Source organism: Sciurus carolinensis, chromosome X (genome assembly GCF_902686445.1).
Source record: "Sciurus carolinensis chromosome X, mSciCar1.2, whole genome shotgun sequence".
NCBI classification, from domain to species: domain Eukaryota; kingdom Metazoa; phylum Chordata; class Mammalia; order Rodentia; family Sciuridae; genus Sciurus; species Sciurus carolinensis.
Genome location: NC_062232.1, coordinates 60,631,538 through 60,650,460, shown reverse-complemented (window position 1 = coordinate 60,650,460; position 18,923 = coordinate 60,631,538). Strand labels below are relative to the sequence as shown.

At 35.4% G+C, this 18,923-nt stretch overlaps 1 protein-coding gene across 1 annotated transcript; it reads left to right on the top strand.

The window, feature by feature from the left end:
* The first annotated feature begins 3,528 nt into the window (after positions 1–3,528).
* Itm2a (integral membrane protein 2A) lies at positions 3,529–10,091 on the top strand. The gene is made up of 6 exons (XM_047536246.1): positions 3,529–3,793; positions 7,628–7,759; positions 8,000–8,197; positions 8,381–8,491; positions 9,018–9,168; positions 9,323–10,091. Exons 1-6 carry the CDS (start codon positions 3,683–3,685, stop codon positions 9,409–9,411), a joined length of 792 nt encoding a protein of 263 aa, XP_047392202.1. The 5' UTR covers positions 3,529–3,682; the 3' UTR covers positions 9,412–10,091.
* The last annotated feature ends 8,832 nt before the right edge of the window (positions 10,092–18,923 follow it).

Here is an 18,923-nt window from a genome sequence, read left to right as displayed (position 1 = left end):
TTCAAAATAAAATTATTTTTCTAATTTTTCTCCTTCATATAACTTATTCTACTACTTAGTCTTTTAAAGTATAGCTTCTAAACCTCTTTGGATGATGTCCTTTTATTTACAGTATCTCAGTCATTCAACAATATAGTCTACCACCTCTCACCTGGAACATATAAGAGTGCCTCCTAACTGGTTTCACAATGCATTTGCTCTCAGAATAATATTCCTAAATAGATTGCTAGGTGTGAAGCCATTGCAGGTAAGCTAGGGATGTAATTATTCCTAGCAGCATTGGTGTGGGTAGAACTACTGTGATGGTTTGTAGAATTTCTCTACCCTACTCCACAGAATAAGGGCAGTGATCCCACTACAAATACTGGATAAGCCATCACAAGGGTACTATCGCCATTGTTGCAATGAAGATGTGCTCTACAAGGGCAGTTATATTTGTTTTGCTCAGCATTGTATTCCCATGATGACCACAGTAAAATGCACATAGTACATACTATGTAAAAACTGATAAATTAATGGGTGAAATGGTATTACAGATGTTCCTAATAATTTTAACTTTGTGTGATCAAAGATGTGGTAATTTCAGAAGATCATTCAAAGATGGTTGATATTGTTGTTTGGCATCTGATTGCATGCCATATTCCATTCAGCCCCAGTTGGGATAATTTAGTTATCATCTGCCATGCAAGAACAGGGAAGTCATTTATAAACTTGAATATTGTGCATTCAAACATGATTAACAATGTGAGCTGGAACTGACATGGCAGCCAGATCTCCACAGTTTGCAAGACAAGAAAGTGATAGAAATTGATTCTAAGAAACAAGAAGTTATTATTGAGAAGAACAGAATAGAGGAAAGAGCTTAGTCAATGAAAATATTTTTCCAGTAGAAATATTTTCACTACTATTTCAATGCAATGAGCAGGTGGCAGTTTATATTTTGAAATTCAAAAGAAAACAACATGCGGAAATAACTTGCCATTCCTGAAATGGAATTAACAATGGGTGTTGTTGCTACTCTATGATCCCAACACAGGGATTTATTACATGTGCATATTGAGAGGGTACTAGTGGCACCTACCAATTTGAGATTTTTTTTTGTACCTGGGATTGAACTCAGGGGCACTCAACCACTGAGCCACATCCCCAGTCCTATTTTGTATTTTATTTACAGATAGAGTCTGACTGAGTTGCTTAGTGCCTCATTCTTACTGAAACTGGCTTTGAACTCGAGATCCTCCTGCCTCAGCCTCCCACCTGCTGGGATTACAGGTGTGTGCCATTGGGCCTGGTTCATAAGACTATGTCTTAATCACATATGTCCAATAGCAGCAAAGATCTTTCAGCAAGGTAGGGTTGGCATTCCTATTCACATGGCCAAATCCTTCAAAATTCATAATAGAAGTTAGATATTGATGTATGTGACTATAAATTTGACCTTTTTCAAGAACACCTAAATTCGGACACTGTGGGATCTATGTCTAGAAGCTAAAGGATACTTGAAGGGTAAGAATAAAATAGATAATTCCTATAAGCTTGAAACATAGGTATGTCACACACCAAAATAAGAATTCTATGATAACCAACGAATTCACTCTCCTACCCTTTTCTGAATAATTTAAAAGGTATGTCCTACTGCATTATCACACATGATCTTCACAGCAACTGAATACAGAGGAGGAAAGTGAAACCTGAGGAGGCTAGGAGAATTATTCAATGTTACATACCCAGTAACTGATCATTTACTCTCTTGGTTGTGATCAGTGTATGCGCCTGTTCTGAAAAAAAAAAAAAGAAATTGGAAATAATCTGCTTCTCCTACCTGACCCCATTGCAGGGAAGAAAAATTAAGATCATATGTTACTATCTGAACCAGCACTTTTCCCTTAGCATATAAATGCATGGGAGCAACCATTTGTCCATCCTTTTGGTGAGGATTACAGAGCCAGACTGGTACAAATTCTAGTTGAGTTGTAATAAAAGGTGATGGCAAATAGAAGGTAACTGTAAAGAGAAACATCCAATGAAGTTGAGATTCCCTATGCCTACACTGAATGTTGTCTGAACAAATGTTAAATTATAATAGCCAGAACTGAGCAAGAATAAGTGAAAGAATGTAAGATGCCAAATTTTCTAAGCAAACTCAAACTTCCTGTTTTATAAGGTTCTGGCCCTATGTAAGGCACAGGCTCCTCACTGTTCCCCTCCACCCACCTTCCCATCTGTGGCCTATCCAAGAAAATGAAGGCTGTCTTCACAAAGCTCCCACAGTGGAGACAGGAGAGGGCTTCAGAGTCAAGGAAACCTCAGTGGGAAAAACTCCAAGTTGAAATTTCTTGGACTGAGGATTAGTGAGTGACTCTTACCATATTCAAGTCCTTTTAGTTAATTAGATGAGTAGATAGGGAATTCTCTAACAAAAGCTGTGTTTTATTATGTTTTGTTGGGGTTTATGTTTTGTAAGTGCAATTGCCTTCACACAGCAGTCCTCTCTTCTGTCTTCTGCAGCAGGATTACTTATAAAGCCTGTACCACTAACTCCCAATCACCACCATCTGCAGACAGAATGTCACCTGGTGAAGTTCTTTATTAGTGTCACCAATCTGGGAGAACTGACTGTGAAAAGTAGTTTGATTACACTAAGCAGTCATGTAAGTATTCCAATAATAATTTCTAACTTGGCCCCTTGTGATTATTGGTCCCCTCCCCATTGAGCTGCAATAACAGCTGGCTAAATTTTGTATTCCCCACCTCCCTAAACACATAGGTACACACACATCCCTGGTTTTTTTTTCCCCCTGAAGGTTTCACAGCTGGTGGCTGAAGAGAAACAAGCTCTGGGCTGAGAATTTACTCTGGTTTCCCTTACTTGGGAGAGTGAAAAGGTCTGGATTATTTCACTGATCCATTATGAACTTTCCACCCTGCACTGTATCTCATCATGTTCTTTCCACAAAATGGGGAGATGGGGAGAGAGGGTCCCATTTTACTGATTTAGTTTAGAAAATTAAAATTACAAAAAATCATTGAAGTCAAAAATACTGTTGAAAATGAACTAAGTAACTATAGGCTGGCTTCTAGGTGTTCTTTAAACAGAAGGTATTATTATAAAGGTGCAGAACAGTCGTGGAACTGTGTGCTCTTGGGCCTGTGTGGGTGCGGAGCTGTGGAAGCTTGGGTTGGTGCCAACTTACAATCCTGGGCCCCGCGGGGGGCCAAGCCCAAGTTTAGGAAAACAGAGTCAGAATCAGGGGCTATTGTGGTCTGGACAGAGTCAGAAAGACACCACACTGCAGGCTTCCTTCCTGCCTTGCTCTTATCTGACAGCGCAGAGGGTGGGTGGGTTCGTGCCTGGGGTGCAGGTGAGGCACGTCTAGTTGGAGCCGGCTGTGGGCTCCACTTCCCCTTCTCTTCCCTACTGGTAACTCTCCACCCCCTACCCCCTCCACTCCAGTTCTTGGGCCCCCTCCCGCTCCTCCCTCAGCACCTCCCTGTGCCCGCCCACGGTCTCCCACCCTGCTTGGGACTGCGTCATAAGTATCCTCAGACCTGAACTTGCAGCAGCCTTAGGCAGACAGGGGAGAAAGTAGGTGCTGCTTAGGCAAGCGCGATCTTCTCTTCCAACCTGCAGCCCAGGACTCTGATTCGAGCCGCGCCTTACCGCGCAGCCCGAAGATTCACCATGGTGAAAATCGCGTTCAACACCCCCACCGCGGTGCAAAAGGAGGAGGCGCGGCAAGACGTGGAGGCCCTTGTGAGCCGCACCGTCCGAGCTCAGCTCCTGACCGGCAAGGTAGCTGTCCCTACTCTGCCCCTGAATGCCTGCTAGGGTCTGGAAGTGGGGTGGGTGTAAGGGGAAACGTGGAAAGTGGGCAGGTGGCAGAGAACAAAATGCAGGCTGTCCCGCAGCCCGGGCATCCTGAGAGAGGCCCTTCTGCAGGATCCGTCGGGTTTGCAGGGTCACCCGGGTCTGCCTAATCGCGCCACCTTCTGCCTGCAGCACCCCATTTCACTTTGCATCCCCGCAAGTTGCGCCATGTTCCGTCGGGTCTAACACAAGCCGCTTATCCTAGAGGAAGTGCGGAGAGAGTTTGAAAAAATCCCCTGGGACATAATGCCATCTTCTCTTGGGGAACGGGTCGGGGGCTGGGGATCAAGGAGAGGCATGCCGCCCTTTCACCAGCTCCAGGGACTCTTATAGCCTCCACAGAAGTAGAGAAGACACGCAGGGTGATCACTGGTCAAGAGATTTAACTCTTTTTTTCTTTCTTTTTGGCATGGGTGAAATTACTGAATCTAAGTCTTTCCAAAATCTGTCTGTGGAGATAGGATGAGGGTAAAAGGCAGCTTGAACTCTGAACTGTATGAGTTTGGGCAAAAGTGCTCCTGCACAGGAGCTCCTGTGTATTTTCAATTTTTCCCTGGTCACAAGTGGCGTTAAGCAATGGGTAAAGGAGCTGTCAAAACTTCGGTTGGTTTTAATTGGAGTTTCCAGTGTTCACTGTGCCCTCTTACTGTAAGAGTCTTACATGTTTTTGAATTGGTGTTTCCGTAAGAAAACACTCCTCTGTAAAAATAATTTTAGGGTACTTTTTAAATACTTTTTCTTCTTTTTTTTTTTTTTTTCTTTTTGAGCTATATCCCACATCCCTTATATAGAGATCTGAAGCAGGTCCAATGTTGTAATTTAAACTCTTAACTTTGCCAGGAACTGGGAAATACCCCCTCCCCAAAAAAGTTAGACTTTATTCATTTAGTCAGATTTCTCTTTGCTTTAGACACCTACCGTGTTTGCACATTGGTAAATACTCCTCATTTTCCTCCGGAAAAATCTCAAGTTTAAAAGACAATCGTATTTTTTCTGATTCTGTGAAATCTTGGAATTGTGAAGCTTGCATATCTGTCCTAACTTGCTGTGTTCTGTTTATAACGTCTTAACTTTTGAGTTCAGAGTGGAGATTGAAAATTGCTTTAAGTGAGATGAGAATCCATGTAGTAAACCTCGATTATGCACACAATTTGAAATTCTAGTGTGTGTATGCAGAGGTTTTAATCATGAAAACTTTCAATAATTAACCCTGCAATTAAACAAACTTTGTGTATTATACATGTTAGAACTCAGAAGAAACACTCCCTTGTATTGTTGAGGTTTTGATTAAATGACAGAAAGTGAAATATGTAATTGTCTTCCTAATAACTTTGTAAGGGAAACATGGACAAACTTTTTGAACAGTCTAATTAGATGCCAGTATGTAAATAGAGCCACACAGTAATATTTTTCCCCTCATCACCAAAAACATCATGATTTGTAGATAGATTTATTTAATACACAAGTAATACTTCTATCAGACCTGTGGTAAAATGAGGAATAAACAACATTGAGTATTTCCACTTTGATTATATTTCTTTGTTAGGTTTTGTAGAGCTTCCACAGGATTCTCATCTGACCATTATAGGACCATAGCAATAATAATTGCCACCTTACATTGTGATATAGTGATCAGCCAGATAATCAGGTTTTGAATAGTAGAATATTATGTTGGAGGTTACATACAATGACTTTAAAATACAATACGGAGAGAAATTGCCTATGGTAATTGATGGCCTCCAACACTCTGAACTGCAACAAATTTAAATAAAAACAAAACATCCTTATTCCTACCAAAAGATATTTTATAAATTTGAGCCTCTGATACTTAAAACCTACTTAATAACAAACTTCCTGAGCTATTGGAAAGAGAAATGAATTGCAATGCAAAATGTTCTTCTCACATCTCCCAAGCAAAAACAAAAGAACTTCATTCCTCTGATAATTTCAAATTAAATCGATATAAGACTTATCAAAAGTTACTTCATTTTTCTTAACCTAAATTTAATTATTTAAATTTCAGTGATTCCCAAACAAAATGTACAGTTCTGTCTTTGTAGTGTTAGTCTTAGTTTATGCATTTTTAATAAGAACAATTTCTTATTAAATAATATAATATAATATAATTTTAGGGTACTTTTTAAATACTTTTTCCTCTTTTTTTTTTCTTTTTGAGCTATATCCCACATCCCTTATATAGAGATCTGAAGCAGGTCCAATGTTGTAATTTAAACTCTTAACTTTGCCAGGAACTGGGAAATACCCCCTCCCCAAAAAAGTTAGACTTTATTCATTTAGTCAGATTTCTCTTTGCTTTAGACACCTACCGTGTTTGCACATTGGTAAATACTTCTCAATAATTATTGCTATATCCCAATAATTTTATGAAAATTATTGGGATATAGCAAGGACTTCAAGGTTTATAGAATATTAATGGAGAGAATGAAATTAAATAAATTTAGCCTAGAAAATGTGAATCTCAAATATTGAACTTTTAAAGGAAAATCTTTTTTTTTTGGAAAAAAAAATTATCAAATGACTAGCTGCCCTTTCCCTACATTAACTTTAAATCTATGTATTTATTTTAACCATATTAATTTAAGCTTAGTGCATATAAACTTTATAGTAGTTGTCATGAAAAAGAATTAATGCTGTAAAAACTGAAACAATTCTATTCACATATCAATCTGAATGATTTACTCCTGGATTATCAGAGTCCAGATTTGTTGACTTCATTTATTCTACCCTTAAATAATAATGCTGTTTAGGAGTATATTATGACACACAGGAAAGAGACTGAAAGGTCCTCTGGTTCACTGTCCTAGGAATAGTACTGTTTATCAGTTACTTTTTTGCTTTGGATTTTTCTTGTTCCAACTCCTAAGAAAATTATTGATTTAGCGGAATTTTAAAGTCCTTGTTACACAGATGGCTTTTGTGTCTAGCAATACTATACTTTAAAATCTAATGCTGAACCCAGGACATCAAAAGCATTATTTCATTCATGTAATACACAGCTATAGAATAACTGGTGACATTAGAAAAATTTGTATTTCTTGATAAAATTAGGAAAATTGGGAAATATATCTCTGTCTTCTATATTTTAATTTTGAAAATAAAGGGAAATGGCACATAAAAGGAGTTTTATAGAACTCCTTTCTTTAAAACCTACTTTTTAAAAAAACAGCTTTTTAAAAATTAGTTAATAAATCAAAAAATACTATTTCTTCTTTTATTTTGAAAATAAATTTATTTACAAAAAAGTAAAGAAGTATATCTGAGAATGTGTGTGATTATATCACTATACAAGTCCAAGAGATCACAACCTCCATTTATTTAAAGGACATACATAATACCTAGAGATCAAACTATACTACATTGGACCTATAATTAATAATGCTATATGGTGTATCAAAATTTAATTAAGAGAGTAGATATCATGTTAAGTGCTTTTTAATAAAAAGAGAATATAACATTACATAAATGAATGTTATATTAACATATGTCTAGAAGTGTATATTTGGAAAAAACTTACTACCTGTATTTAGGTTTGGAAATGCCAGAAGAAAAGTTAATATAATTGAAGATATTTTCACATTTACTACATATCAGTAATTGTCTTGAAATGGTTTTAAACTAGGATGACAATATCATTTTCAGGTATCTTGGGTTTAAAGGGAGATAAATTATATATAAAAGCAAATTTCTAAAAGTGCTTTTTATCTTTTTCTTTTTTTGATTTTGTCTCTTAATAAATAGGAACTCCGAGTTGCAACCCAGGAAAAAGAGAGCTCCTCTGGAAGATGTATGCTTACTCTGTTAGGCCTTTCATTCATCTTGGCAGGACTTATTGTTGGTGGAGCCTGCATTTACAAGTACTTCATGCCCAAGGTAATAATAAAGCATGAGTTACTAATGGCTATAATTCTGTGGAAGTCACTAGAGAAATGAAGACATAAGGAAAAATTTCAAAATACCTTTCAGTCCATAAAATTGATTTGTCCTTATGTTTATAACGGTAATCAACAAGTCTTAGATTGTTGTAAAATGAATTGATATGAATGTAAGATATATTCAAATGTCATAATAGCTAGTATCAGAAGATTTTAATTTCCCCTTTTTGCCTATCAGAGTACCATTTACCGTGGGGAAATGTGCTTCTTTGATTCTGAAGACCCGGTAAATTCCCTTCATGGAGGAGAGCCTTACTTCCTGCCCGTGACTGAGGAGGCTGACATTCGTGAGGATGACAACATTGCAATCATAGATGTGCCTGTTCCCAGTTTTTCTGATAGTGACCCTGCTGCAATTATTCATGACTTTGAAAAGGTTTGTTTTCCATTGTTATAGATATTAATCTTTTTGAAGCAAAGTGAATTTGTTCCTTTATTATTTAATGCACATTAGTCAATTTTGGAAGTATGTAACTACTTGCTCCAATGGTACCTGGAAAATCAGCAGTGTTGATATTTATGTATTTTACCTACAGAACTTTCCTCCCTTCCCCAACAGGGAATGACTGCTTATCTGGACTTGCTTTTGGGGAATTGCTATCTGATGCCCCTCAATACCTCCATTGTTATGCCTCCGAAGAATCTGGTGGAACTCTTTGGCAAACTGGCAGTATGTATTTTGGAAGTCAATTCTTTCTATAAGTATTGCCAAATGATTTTTCTTCCTGAATCCGAAAATTTGATGAGTTGGGCCAAAAAATTCCATTTTGTTGGAGTATTTTTTGAAAACAAAAATATGCTGAGACAAAATGGATGGAATTAGAGGACACTATATTCATCAATATAAGCTAGATAGAAAGATAAGTACCTTGTTTTCTCTCTGATATGTGAAAGCAAAATCAAAAAATGACCTGAATGTAGAATAGTGATTAATAATAGTTGGGAAGTCTGTAGGTTGGTGGATAAAAAGAGGTTGGATTTGATCACTGCACACTGTATGTCTGGAAATGTCATAATGAAGCCCATTAACATGTACAATCAATATGTGATAATCAAAATAAAATTAGTAAAACATATGCTGTGAACCTAAAACTGTTCTAAAAAATAAAGTCTATTTTTTTAAAGTATAACTGTTGTAGATAGGGATTTTAAGAACTTTAAGAATTTCTTATTTCAATCTTTTAAAAATTTTTTAGAGTGGCAAATACTTGCCTCACACTTATGTGGTTCGTGAAGACCTGGTTGCTGTGGAAGAAATCCGTGATGTTAGTAACCTTGGCATCTTTATTTACCAACTTTGCAACAACAGAAAGTCCTTCCGCCTTCGTCGCAGAGACCTCTTGCTGGGTAGGCATTTTATTCCTTCCTTCATTCTGTGTTACAAGGACAGTGGAAGACAGATATGATAGGATAGAGTATATGACAAAATGGACAGCAAGTATAGATATTTTTGCATATATGCAAAATTTCAAAAAACACTTTTTTGTGCATTTCCTCACAGGTTTCAACAAGCGTGCCATTGATAAATGCTGGAAGATCAGACACTTTCCCAATGAATTTATTGTTGAGACCAAGATCTGTCAAGAGTGAGAGACAACAGAGAAAGAGTATCCTCGGGAATAAGAAGTCAGAGATTTACAATATGACTTTGACATTAAAGTTTATGGGATACTCAAGATATTTACCCATGCATTTACTCTATTGCTTGTACTAAAAAACAAAAAAGAAAGAAAAAAAATACTAACCACTGCAAGCTATTGTCAAATATTACTTTAATTGGCACTGCTTGTTTGTTTGAAACTGAAATTACATCATTATTATCTTTTATTCTTTGAATTTATAGGGTTTAGATTTCTGAAAGCAGCATGAATGTCAGCTAACATCTTGACAATAAATTCCATCATCTGTCCTTTTTTAAAGCAAGTTCTTCATACAATGATATGGTAGAGCATGCTTTAAATTTAAAATATTTAAAATTGTCTATGATGTTTTTGTGCAAACCATGTCAAATCTCTTACATTGTTTTGTTTTGTTTTCATTTTCTGAAATTTTCCTGAATTTAGAAATTACATATTTGCATTTCTGTTAGGTGTTCTGCAATGACTTATATGTGAGCAACTTTAGGAGGAATCATTTTTCACTAATTCACTGGTTCTTTCTCACTGATATCTGTATTGTGAAATCCACGAAACTGTATAGGTGCTCAATGCTGTAAGGAGTTTAGGTTGTACGAATTCTACAACCCTATAATAAATTTTTACCATATTCAATCATTGTTTTATTTTCTTAAATTTCATCATTTAAGTTATACTTAATGTGAAAATTATTCATATGTTTAACTTTTGTGTATCTGCAAACAGACCTAAAAATGAGCCTAATTCTTCCTTTATTCCCAGCTCCACATATAATCCCATATTTTACTCCTTTTTTATATTGTTTCATTTTATTTTTCATAAATAATTTATTTATCACATAAATACAAATATTTATTAAAAGGCTCCAGGTCCATAGCATTTTTAAAATTTTAGTGATTTTCCTTTATCATAAAAACACAAAAAATGATGAACAGTTATGTCAGGTCATTAAAGATGAACTTCAGACAAGATGTTGATGGCTTTCAAGAACCTCGCATGCTTTAATCTTTGCTAATTTATTTAAAAGCATAAACTCCATATTAATTGGGCCAGTACTATTCTTTCCCTTATGCCAAGAAAAAATTGTTCCTGATACCACTTATCACCTCTTGGTAGTAACTGTTGTTCAATTTCTGTAGCTGAAATTACCAAATTCATAACCTTAAATTCTACCATTATTTTTAATAAAATAAATTAAACTTTTAACTTCAGAAAATCAGAAAGAAAATAATATCACAAATGTTGGAAAGAAAATAAAGTGAAATAATTTGAAAACAAAATCAATGATAAATTCAAGAACTGGTTCTTTATGCAGAATAATAATATTTAGAAAGAATTTACAAAATGCAATGAACATTCCTTATTTGAAAATATGCATAGAAAATAAGGAAAAGGAAAATACATTCTTTCCAAATTTATCTGAAATAGTATCATGCCTGGTGATGAATCAGGTGGTCGGGTTGCAGACTATTCTAAATATTCAGTGTTGTTCCAGACATTCTGGTCAATATAATAATATGTAAGGGAAATAAAAAGTATCATTTTTTAAAAAGGGATGAATTTATTTTTATTAACAGATAGAGTTGCTTAAATAGATACCAGAGGACTGATCAAAACTTTCAAAATTAATAAGAGGATTCAGTATAATAAAAATAACACCCAATGGCTTAATACCACCAACAACCAATTAAAGGGTAATAGCAGAAGGAAAAAAGTATCCTACATACAATAGCAACAGGATATAAAGTAACACCAACAAGAAATTTATGGACTTATTATGGAAAAATATAAAACAATTGAGATATATAAATGAAGAATGAGTAAATAGAGAAGAAGAAGATTAAATCTAGATGACTTCTTCCCCAATTAAATTTATCTGTTTAACCTCATCTCAATCAAAATACCAAAAGAATTGGTTTTGAATCTTGTCAAAAACATTTGCAAGCTTATATGAAAGCATAAATAGACATGAATAGGTGAAGAAAAATATTGTGGTGAGGCATTTCTTACATGAACCTCTACTAAACCATATTCAAATTTATAATTTTTATGAGGACTTTTACACAAGAATGCAATGGCAAGAAAGAGACCCTAGCACATAAAACAAGAATGTCTAATAAAAGCCCCATGTAGTAAGATACATTATGTACCAATCTTGTTGGCAAAAGTGGCTAAATGGAAAAACAAAATTCCTATAGTATGAAATAGGAAAGTTTAGCAGTCCCCCAAGTTCAACTTCTCCTAAATTTTCACAATTAATGAATATATTTAAAAAAGAAACTCACTGAAAGTATAAATGAAAGATATCCTGATGCTGGAGACTATGAATAATTGATATAAAACAGAGATTGGCTCTTTGATTGTATGTTCACTAACTCAGAACCCAGAATCCATACATAAATTTGGGTGATCATCTATCCAAGAGATATTCTGTAAAGCATAGTTTTAGGTTCCATGCCTAAAGCCACCTTTCTCTTCTATCTACATCCTTCACAACACACACATAAAATTATTGATTCATTCATTTATCATTTATCTGGCATTCTCCTAGGCATTAGAAATACGAACAGCTGTCGGAAAAACAGATATGGACACTGCCCCTATTGGAATAGAGTCTTCTAGGAAGATAAAAACATCTTTCAAAACAATTGCACTATTTTATTATAAAGAAAAAGTAAAGAAAACGGTGAGAGTATATAAGCATGGAAATTCTGAACTGTTAATTAGATCTTAACTGAGGATGTGAAATTTGAATTGAAAGACATGTAGCACAAACAACAAAAATGAAGAATGCATTTTAGGCAACAGATTGTGGGAACTCAGTTCTTGAAGCAAGAAAGAATGTGGTTTTTTGGAAAAAGTGGAGCTGGAGCATATTGAGTGAAAAGATTGGTATGAAAATAGTTGAAAAAATAGGAGAATCCAGATCAGGTGAGATTCTGTAAGAGAGACAAAAAAAAAAGTTTTTCTTTATACTTAAAATAATGGAAGACATTTGAAGAGTTTTAAACAGGTCCATGGAAGGGAGAAGATTGCTATTTATAAAAATATATATATTTTAATCAGAGGTTCATGCCTGTAATCCTGGAAGCTTGGGAGACTGAGGCAGGAGGATTGCAAATTCAAAGCCAGCTTCAGCAAAATAGTGAGACCCTAAGCAATTTAGTGAAACCCTGGCTCAAAATAAAAAATAACAAGGGCTGGGGATGTGGCTTAGTGGTTAAGTACCCTGGGTTAAATCCTTGGTACCAAATATAAAACAGATATATTTTATATATTTATTATATATATTTATATATAAAATATAGATATATGTGTATTACTATAATGAAGGAAATATAAAAATGCACAAGGAAATATAAAACACACAAGGGAAAATAGGAGGCCATTCCAGGGGTCCAAACAAGAGAAAATAGTAAATTGGACTAAAAAAGTGGCAATGATGAAAGAAAGAAGGTAAGGAAATCAAGATACATTATGGTGTTAACTTGACAGAAAATAATTATGGGTTGAGCATTTAGGGTTAGGAGGGTCAAGTGATTTTATCATTGATGACTCATATTTCTGGCTTATATATGTGGTTGAAAATTATATGACTTGGACCTGTAGATCCCAGATCTGAAACAGGGTGAATAGGGAGCAATTATAATGTTTGATGTCTCATTCTGGATCTTAGCAGAAAACAGATGACACCCTCAAATTGGATATCAAATGGAGATTAATAAAGGGAGAAATTACAAGGTATAAGAAGGGTTAATTAAAACCAAAAAGTCTCAGTGATCTCACTAGGAAAAGCAACACTTGTGAATTCTAATGATCTTTTAACCTTGAAAATGCAAGAAGAAAAATAATTTCCAGAATCTGGAAAGACCCATCTGTAGGTAAGGACTTTCCCTGGAAGGACATGTGACTTTTGTTAATGAACACAGCCATCTTGCTCTCTAGTCGTCTTCTGATTTTTCGGGTTAGCCAAACTTAACTAAAAGCTGGAGGAAACAAAGTGCATTGACATAGTTGTCATAGGTCAGCCTTCTGGACAAAAGCAGAAATGGATGAATAAAGAGTGACTCTGTAGAATCAGGCAAAGAAAGTCCACCATATCCCAATCTGTTTGTTTCTTATCTGCATATAATGTTCATATTTCCAGTACAGGGGACACACAAGTTTTCACTGTCTACTATCTGTTATGTTTTGAATGTGAGGTGTCCCCCAAAAACTCATGTGCCATGAAGGTTTAGAGGAGAAATAATCAGGTTATGAGAGTCTTAATCATATCAGTGAATTAATCTCCTGATGGGATTAACTGAGTGGTAACTGAAGGCAGGCAGGGTATGGCTGGGGAATGAGGGTCCCTGGGGGTGTGCCTTTAGGGTATATATTTTGTATCTGGTGAGTGGAGTCTCTCTCTCTCCACTTCCTGCTTATCATGTGAGCCGCTTCCCTTGGTCACACTCTTCTGCCATGATGTTAGGCCTCACCTTGAGCCCTGAGAAGTGAGCCAGCTGTCTATGGATCAAGACCTTTGAAACTGAGAGCCCCCAAATAAACTCTTCCTTCTCTACAGTTGTTCTGGTTAGGCCCTTTAGTCACAGAAGTGTAAAAGTTAACTAAAACACCATCTAATTGTGAAACACACAGGTTTCTCCTGGCTAACATCTAGTTTCAGAGTTCTATCAATTCTATATCTCCATGCAAAATTAAAATGTCAGTCAACATTATTACTCTTTATGTAAATTTTTTTCACAACCAGGTCCTCATCTTTCTTTGCCCTCTCCAACATTTTGGCTGGATGAGCTTTCTTTTATCTAGTGAAATAATCGAAGTCTTTATTACTGCAGAATCTGAGACTTTTGTCACCGTAGATTTGTTAGTTTTTCATTGATTATGGCTATTTGACAAGGGAGTAAAAGATGTAATTCAGTGAATCCTTTGGGTTTCAACAATAGCCCTCTTTGGTTCCAATTTATCTCCACAGCCCTAGTTCCCCTTGATAATCAGAATCAATCACTCCAGCTAGTACAGTGATTCTTTTTCTGCCTGTTGATTTGTGGGTAGCCCCAAATGGCTAAAGATCAGTCTTAGCTTCCTGATTGAAGTATTCTATCCTTGAGCAGTAAGATTCCAAACTCAATAAAATTAAGATTGTGATAATAGGAAGTAAAAAAAAATCCTTAAGTTCATTGTTATATATGCCACACTTAATCACCTCTTTTTTTTATTTTTCCTACAGAGTGGGGAAAAAATATTTTCCACATGCACTTCAGATAAAGCACTTATGTCCAAAATTTATAAAGAACTTACAAAACTTTACACCTAAAATACAAAGAACCCAATCAATAAATGGGCCAAGGAACTGGACAGACACTTTATAGAAGAAGACATACCGGCAGTTAATAAATACATGAAAAAGTGTTGAATGTATCTAGTAATTAGAGAAATGCAAATTAAAACAACTCTATACTACAGAGCAATAGTAACAAAAACAGCATGGTATTGGCACCAAAATAGACAGACAGACCACTGGTACAGAATAAAAGACACAGAAACAAAACCACATATGGTCACCTCATACTAGACAAAGGAGCCAAAAACATACAATGGAGAAAAGATAGCCTGTTCAACAAATGGTGCTGGCAAAACTGGAAATCCATATGCAGTAAAATAAAATTAAACCTCTATCTCTCACCCTGCACAAAACTCAACTCAAAATGGATCAAGGACATAGGAATTACACTTAATCACCTTTGATGTGCCAAAAAATGCCATGATTATTTAGTGTTTTAGTCAGCAGTCAGTGATCAAAAGACCTGAAAAGAACAATTTTAGGAGAACAAGTTTGTTTGGGAGCTCACAGTTTCAGAGGTTTCAGTCCAAAGATGGTCAACCCCATTCCTCAGGGCCCAAGGCAAGGCAGAACATTACTGCAAAGTGTGTGGTGGAGGGGAGCAGCTCAAGACATCACACCAGGAAGCAGAGAGAGAAACTCCACTCACCAGATATAAAGTGTGTACCCCAAGGGCATGACCCCAGGAATCCACCTCTTCCAACCACACACTATCTGCTTTCAGTGACCACTCAATTAATTCCTATCAGGGGTTAATTCACTGATTGGGTTAAGGCTCTCATAACTCAATCATTCCACCTCTAAACCTTCTTTTATTGTCTCAAACATGAGGTTTTGGGGGACACCTCATATTTCAACTGTAACAATTAGCCAATACCAGAGAATCTTCAGATATAGAATGAATTGATTGGTACTCTTATCTTTTGTTTACTTAACGTTATTTAACATTTTACTGGGATTTAATCACCCCACTATTTATTATTCTTAATGCCTAAGTGAGCAATATGATTAGAGGGTTGCATATAAATGTCCATTATGACATTTCATCTCCTCAAGTTCTCACAATCGTTCCTCTAAAGTTTTTCAGGAAAATTTCTCACGTTTCATTAACTATTATACATTATTGAGCATAGGTTTCAATTTAATCGACTCAGTAGATAAGTGTCACCATTTGTTGGGGCTCAAAACAGCATATCCCATCCTAAAATCTAAATGGATGCATGCACATCAGTTAATTTGGCCTGACTAGTTTTTCACTTTTGTCCTTCTTTGTTTCATCCTAAGAATCCACTTTCATGTATGTTCCCATATTTCTGATGATACACAGAGTCAAGGCCTCTAACTCTTATGACCTCAGAGGAGCATGTTAATTTTACCTCATAGGAAGTATATAGTCTATATATCACATCAAAAAGGTATAATCTCTCAGTATACACATACACATGTCCACTTATCTATTTATAGCAAAATAACACAGACTGAGTAATTTATTAAAAAAGCATACATTTATCAATGTCAACCCAACCAATTTAGTGAGACCCTGTCTCAAAATTTAAACAGTAAAAATAAAAAGGTTTAATGATATAACTTGGTTGTAGAACTCCCCTGGATGCAATTTCCAGGACCACGGAAAAAAGTATAAATTTATTTCTTACAGATCTGGCTGGGTTGTTCAAGATCAAGGCACTAGCAGATTTGATATCTGTATGTTCCAGTGCCCACTTCCAAGATTACATCTTGTTTGCATGTCCTCTGAAGGGGTGAACACTGTGTCCTCACACAACAGAAGGAATGGGAGGGGTGAAATTGCCCCTTCAAGCCCTTTTGTAAGATTGTTAATCCCATTTCTGAAGGTTCTGCCTTTCTGATTTAATTGCCACTTAAAAACTCCACCTCTTAATAGTATAACATTGGTGATCATTTCAACACACGAATTTTGGGGACCATTGAAACTATAGCAACCCTATTGGGAGAGTATAAGGAAACTTGAATATATTTAAATGTTAATAGAAAGGGACCCTTAAAGAAGGCACAGATTGAATATACAAGAGAGATGGAGATATTAGCACAACTAAATCCTTGAGAAAGCAGTTGGGAAAGGAATCAAAAGCACAACTAGAGAACTAGAGATATTTATCCTTAGATAGCAAGAAGTAGTTAGGTCTTTTCCATTGAAATACAAAACAGAAGAGGAGATTGTTGACAAGGTTTGACTTTTATATTTCAAAAGTCATGATAATGTATTTGATATTTCAAAGACCAGGATAATGATAAGTTTGTGAGTGTGATCATGGGAGTGTATTACTGAAGTGAAGCAGAAGTAAATGTCCCTACTGATAAAATCAAGAACATAGAGGCCACTATATTGAACATGTTGTTCACATGAATGGTGACGCGGCTGAGGAAATGACAGAAACTGAGATTGAAGGAAAATGAAGCGGGTGCCAAAAGTTTCAAAAAATTGATGGGGCAATTGGAGTTACTATAAGGTGAATAGATTTTGGCAACAAAGACTAGATGGAAAATTCAGATGCTGTGAACCCTAAAGGAGAAATTGTTTTTACATGGAATGAGGAATGATGACTTGAAGTATCTCTGATGAGATTGTAGGAACATAACCCTGAAATTAGAAACAAATATATTCCAATAAATACATAAGAAAAATGAACAAATAATATAAACAGGCAAATCATAGAATAATAAGAGGCAATATAACTGGATAACAAACCTGTGAAATGATATTCAACCTGTCTAGTAATCAAGGTGATACAAATTAAACAAAATGAAATATAAGCATATTTTTTAACCCAACAATTTCATTACTTGATATATTCCTCAAAAAAAAAAAAAGCCTCACATACATACTAAAAAGAAACATATACTGAATGCTTAATGTGGCACTATTTGTAGGAGTGGAAACTAGAATAAAGTAAATGCTCTTGAGCAGCAATAATTGGCATTTATTGTATGAGTCTCATGAGGCATATAGTATCCTAACAGCTTTACATACATCACCATATTTTGTCCCCACATTAACCATATGAGGGAAGTGTTATTATCTGCATTTTATTGATGTTAAAATATGAGTCAGAGAGATTAAGTGACTTGCCCCAAGTTTCTCAGATTAGAGCCCATGATTCATTTTTTAAATTTTTTTGTAGTTGTAGATGGATAGAATATCTACGTTTAATTTTATGTGGTACTAATGATTGAACCCACTGAGCTACAGTGCCAGCCCTGAGTCAAGCAATCTTAATGAAGAGTTAATATAATACTATATAGTAAATTAACTAAATAAACTGTAATATTTTAATTTAGAATAATAAAATAGCATTTAAAAACGAAGTGGAGCCAAGTGTAGATCTCCAGTATGTAGATTTCAATGAGATATAAAGTCCTCCAATATACAGCATAAAATGAAAAGTCAATTACAGAAAACTATGCCTAATATTATAATATTTATTTTAAAACAATTTCCTATGCACAACATGTATTTTCTACATATACACAGAGATGTAAAAAACACACAAAAATATCTTAATCGGGAAGAGAAAGAAATTAATGAACAAAAATTAGAACTGGGTTCATCGAAGGAAATTTTAGCTTTACTTATAAGGTATTAATTTTTCTTAATACTTTTAAGACTGAATTAAAGGAAGTTTTTTGGTTCAGCACTTAAGAAGATTAAAAGTCACCACTATGTCCTCATAAAAAGTAAGAACCTGAACAAAGAAAAATCAACAACTCTTCTTAGATATTTAAGAGAAATTAGATTTCAGGGCAAACAGCTGACCCCCAAATTGAGAAGACAGGTAAATTCATAGAAGAAACTGAAGTAGGAACCTATGGAGGAACCACTACTGGAAAAGAGATACACAAATTGTAAATGATGAATTGTTGGAGGCTCAGTGTGTACTAGTCTCAGAGATAAAACCTCAAGAGGGTTCCACTCATCAGGAGGCTCAGGCATTTTTGTGACTTTTACTTTCTGGACTTCTACCAGATTATCACAGTAAATATCAGAGAAAAACATCCCTCATACTTCGGAGGACCAGGAGGGGAAACATGTTTGAGATTCACAAGAGCATTCTGTTCTTCTTAAAAATGTTTTGCCTCAGGAGAAA

Excerpts from the sequence above, each read along its gene's own strand:
- Itm2a (XM_047536246.1), top strand. The coding sequence starts at position 3,683 with ATGGTGAAAATCGCGTTCAACACCCCCACCGCGGTGCAAAAGGAGGAG. Across the intron at positions 3,794-7,627 it reads CTCAGCTCCTGACCGGCAAG|GAACTCCGAGTTGCAACCCA; the intron begins GTAGCTGTCCCT and ends CTTAATAAATAG. Across the intron at positions 8,198-8,380 it reads TTATTCATGACTTTGAAAAG|GGAATGACTGCTTATCTGGA; the intron begins GTTTGTTTTCCA and ends CTTCCCCAACAG.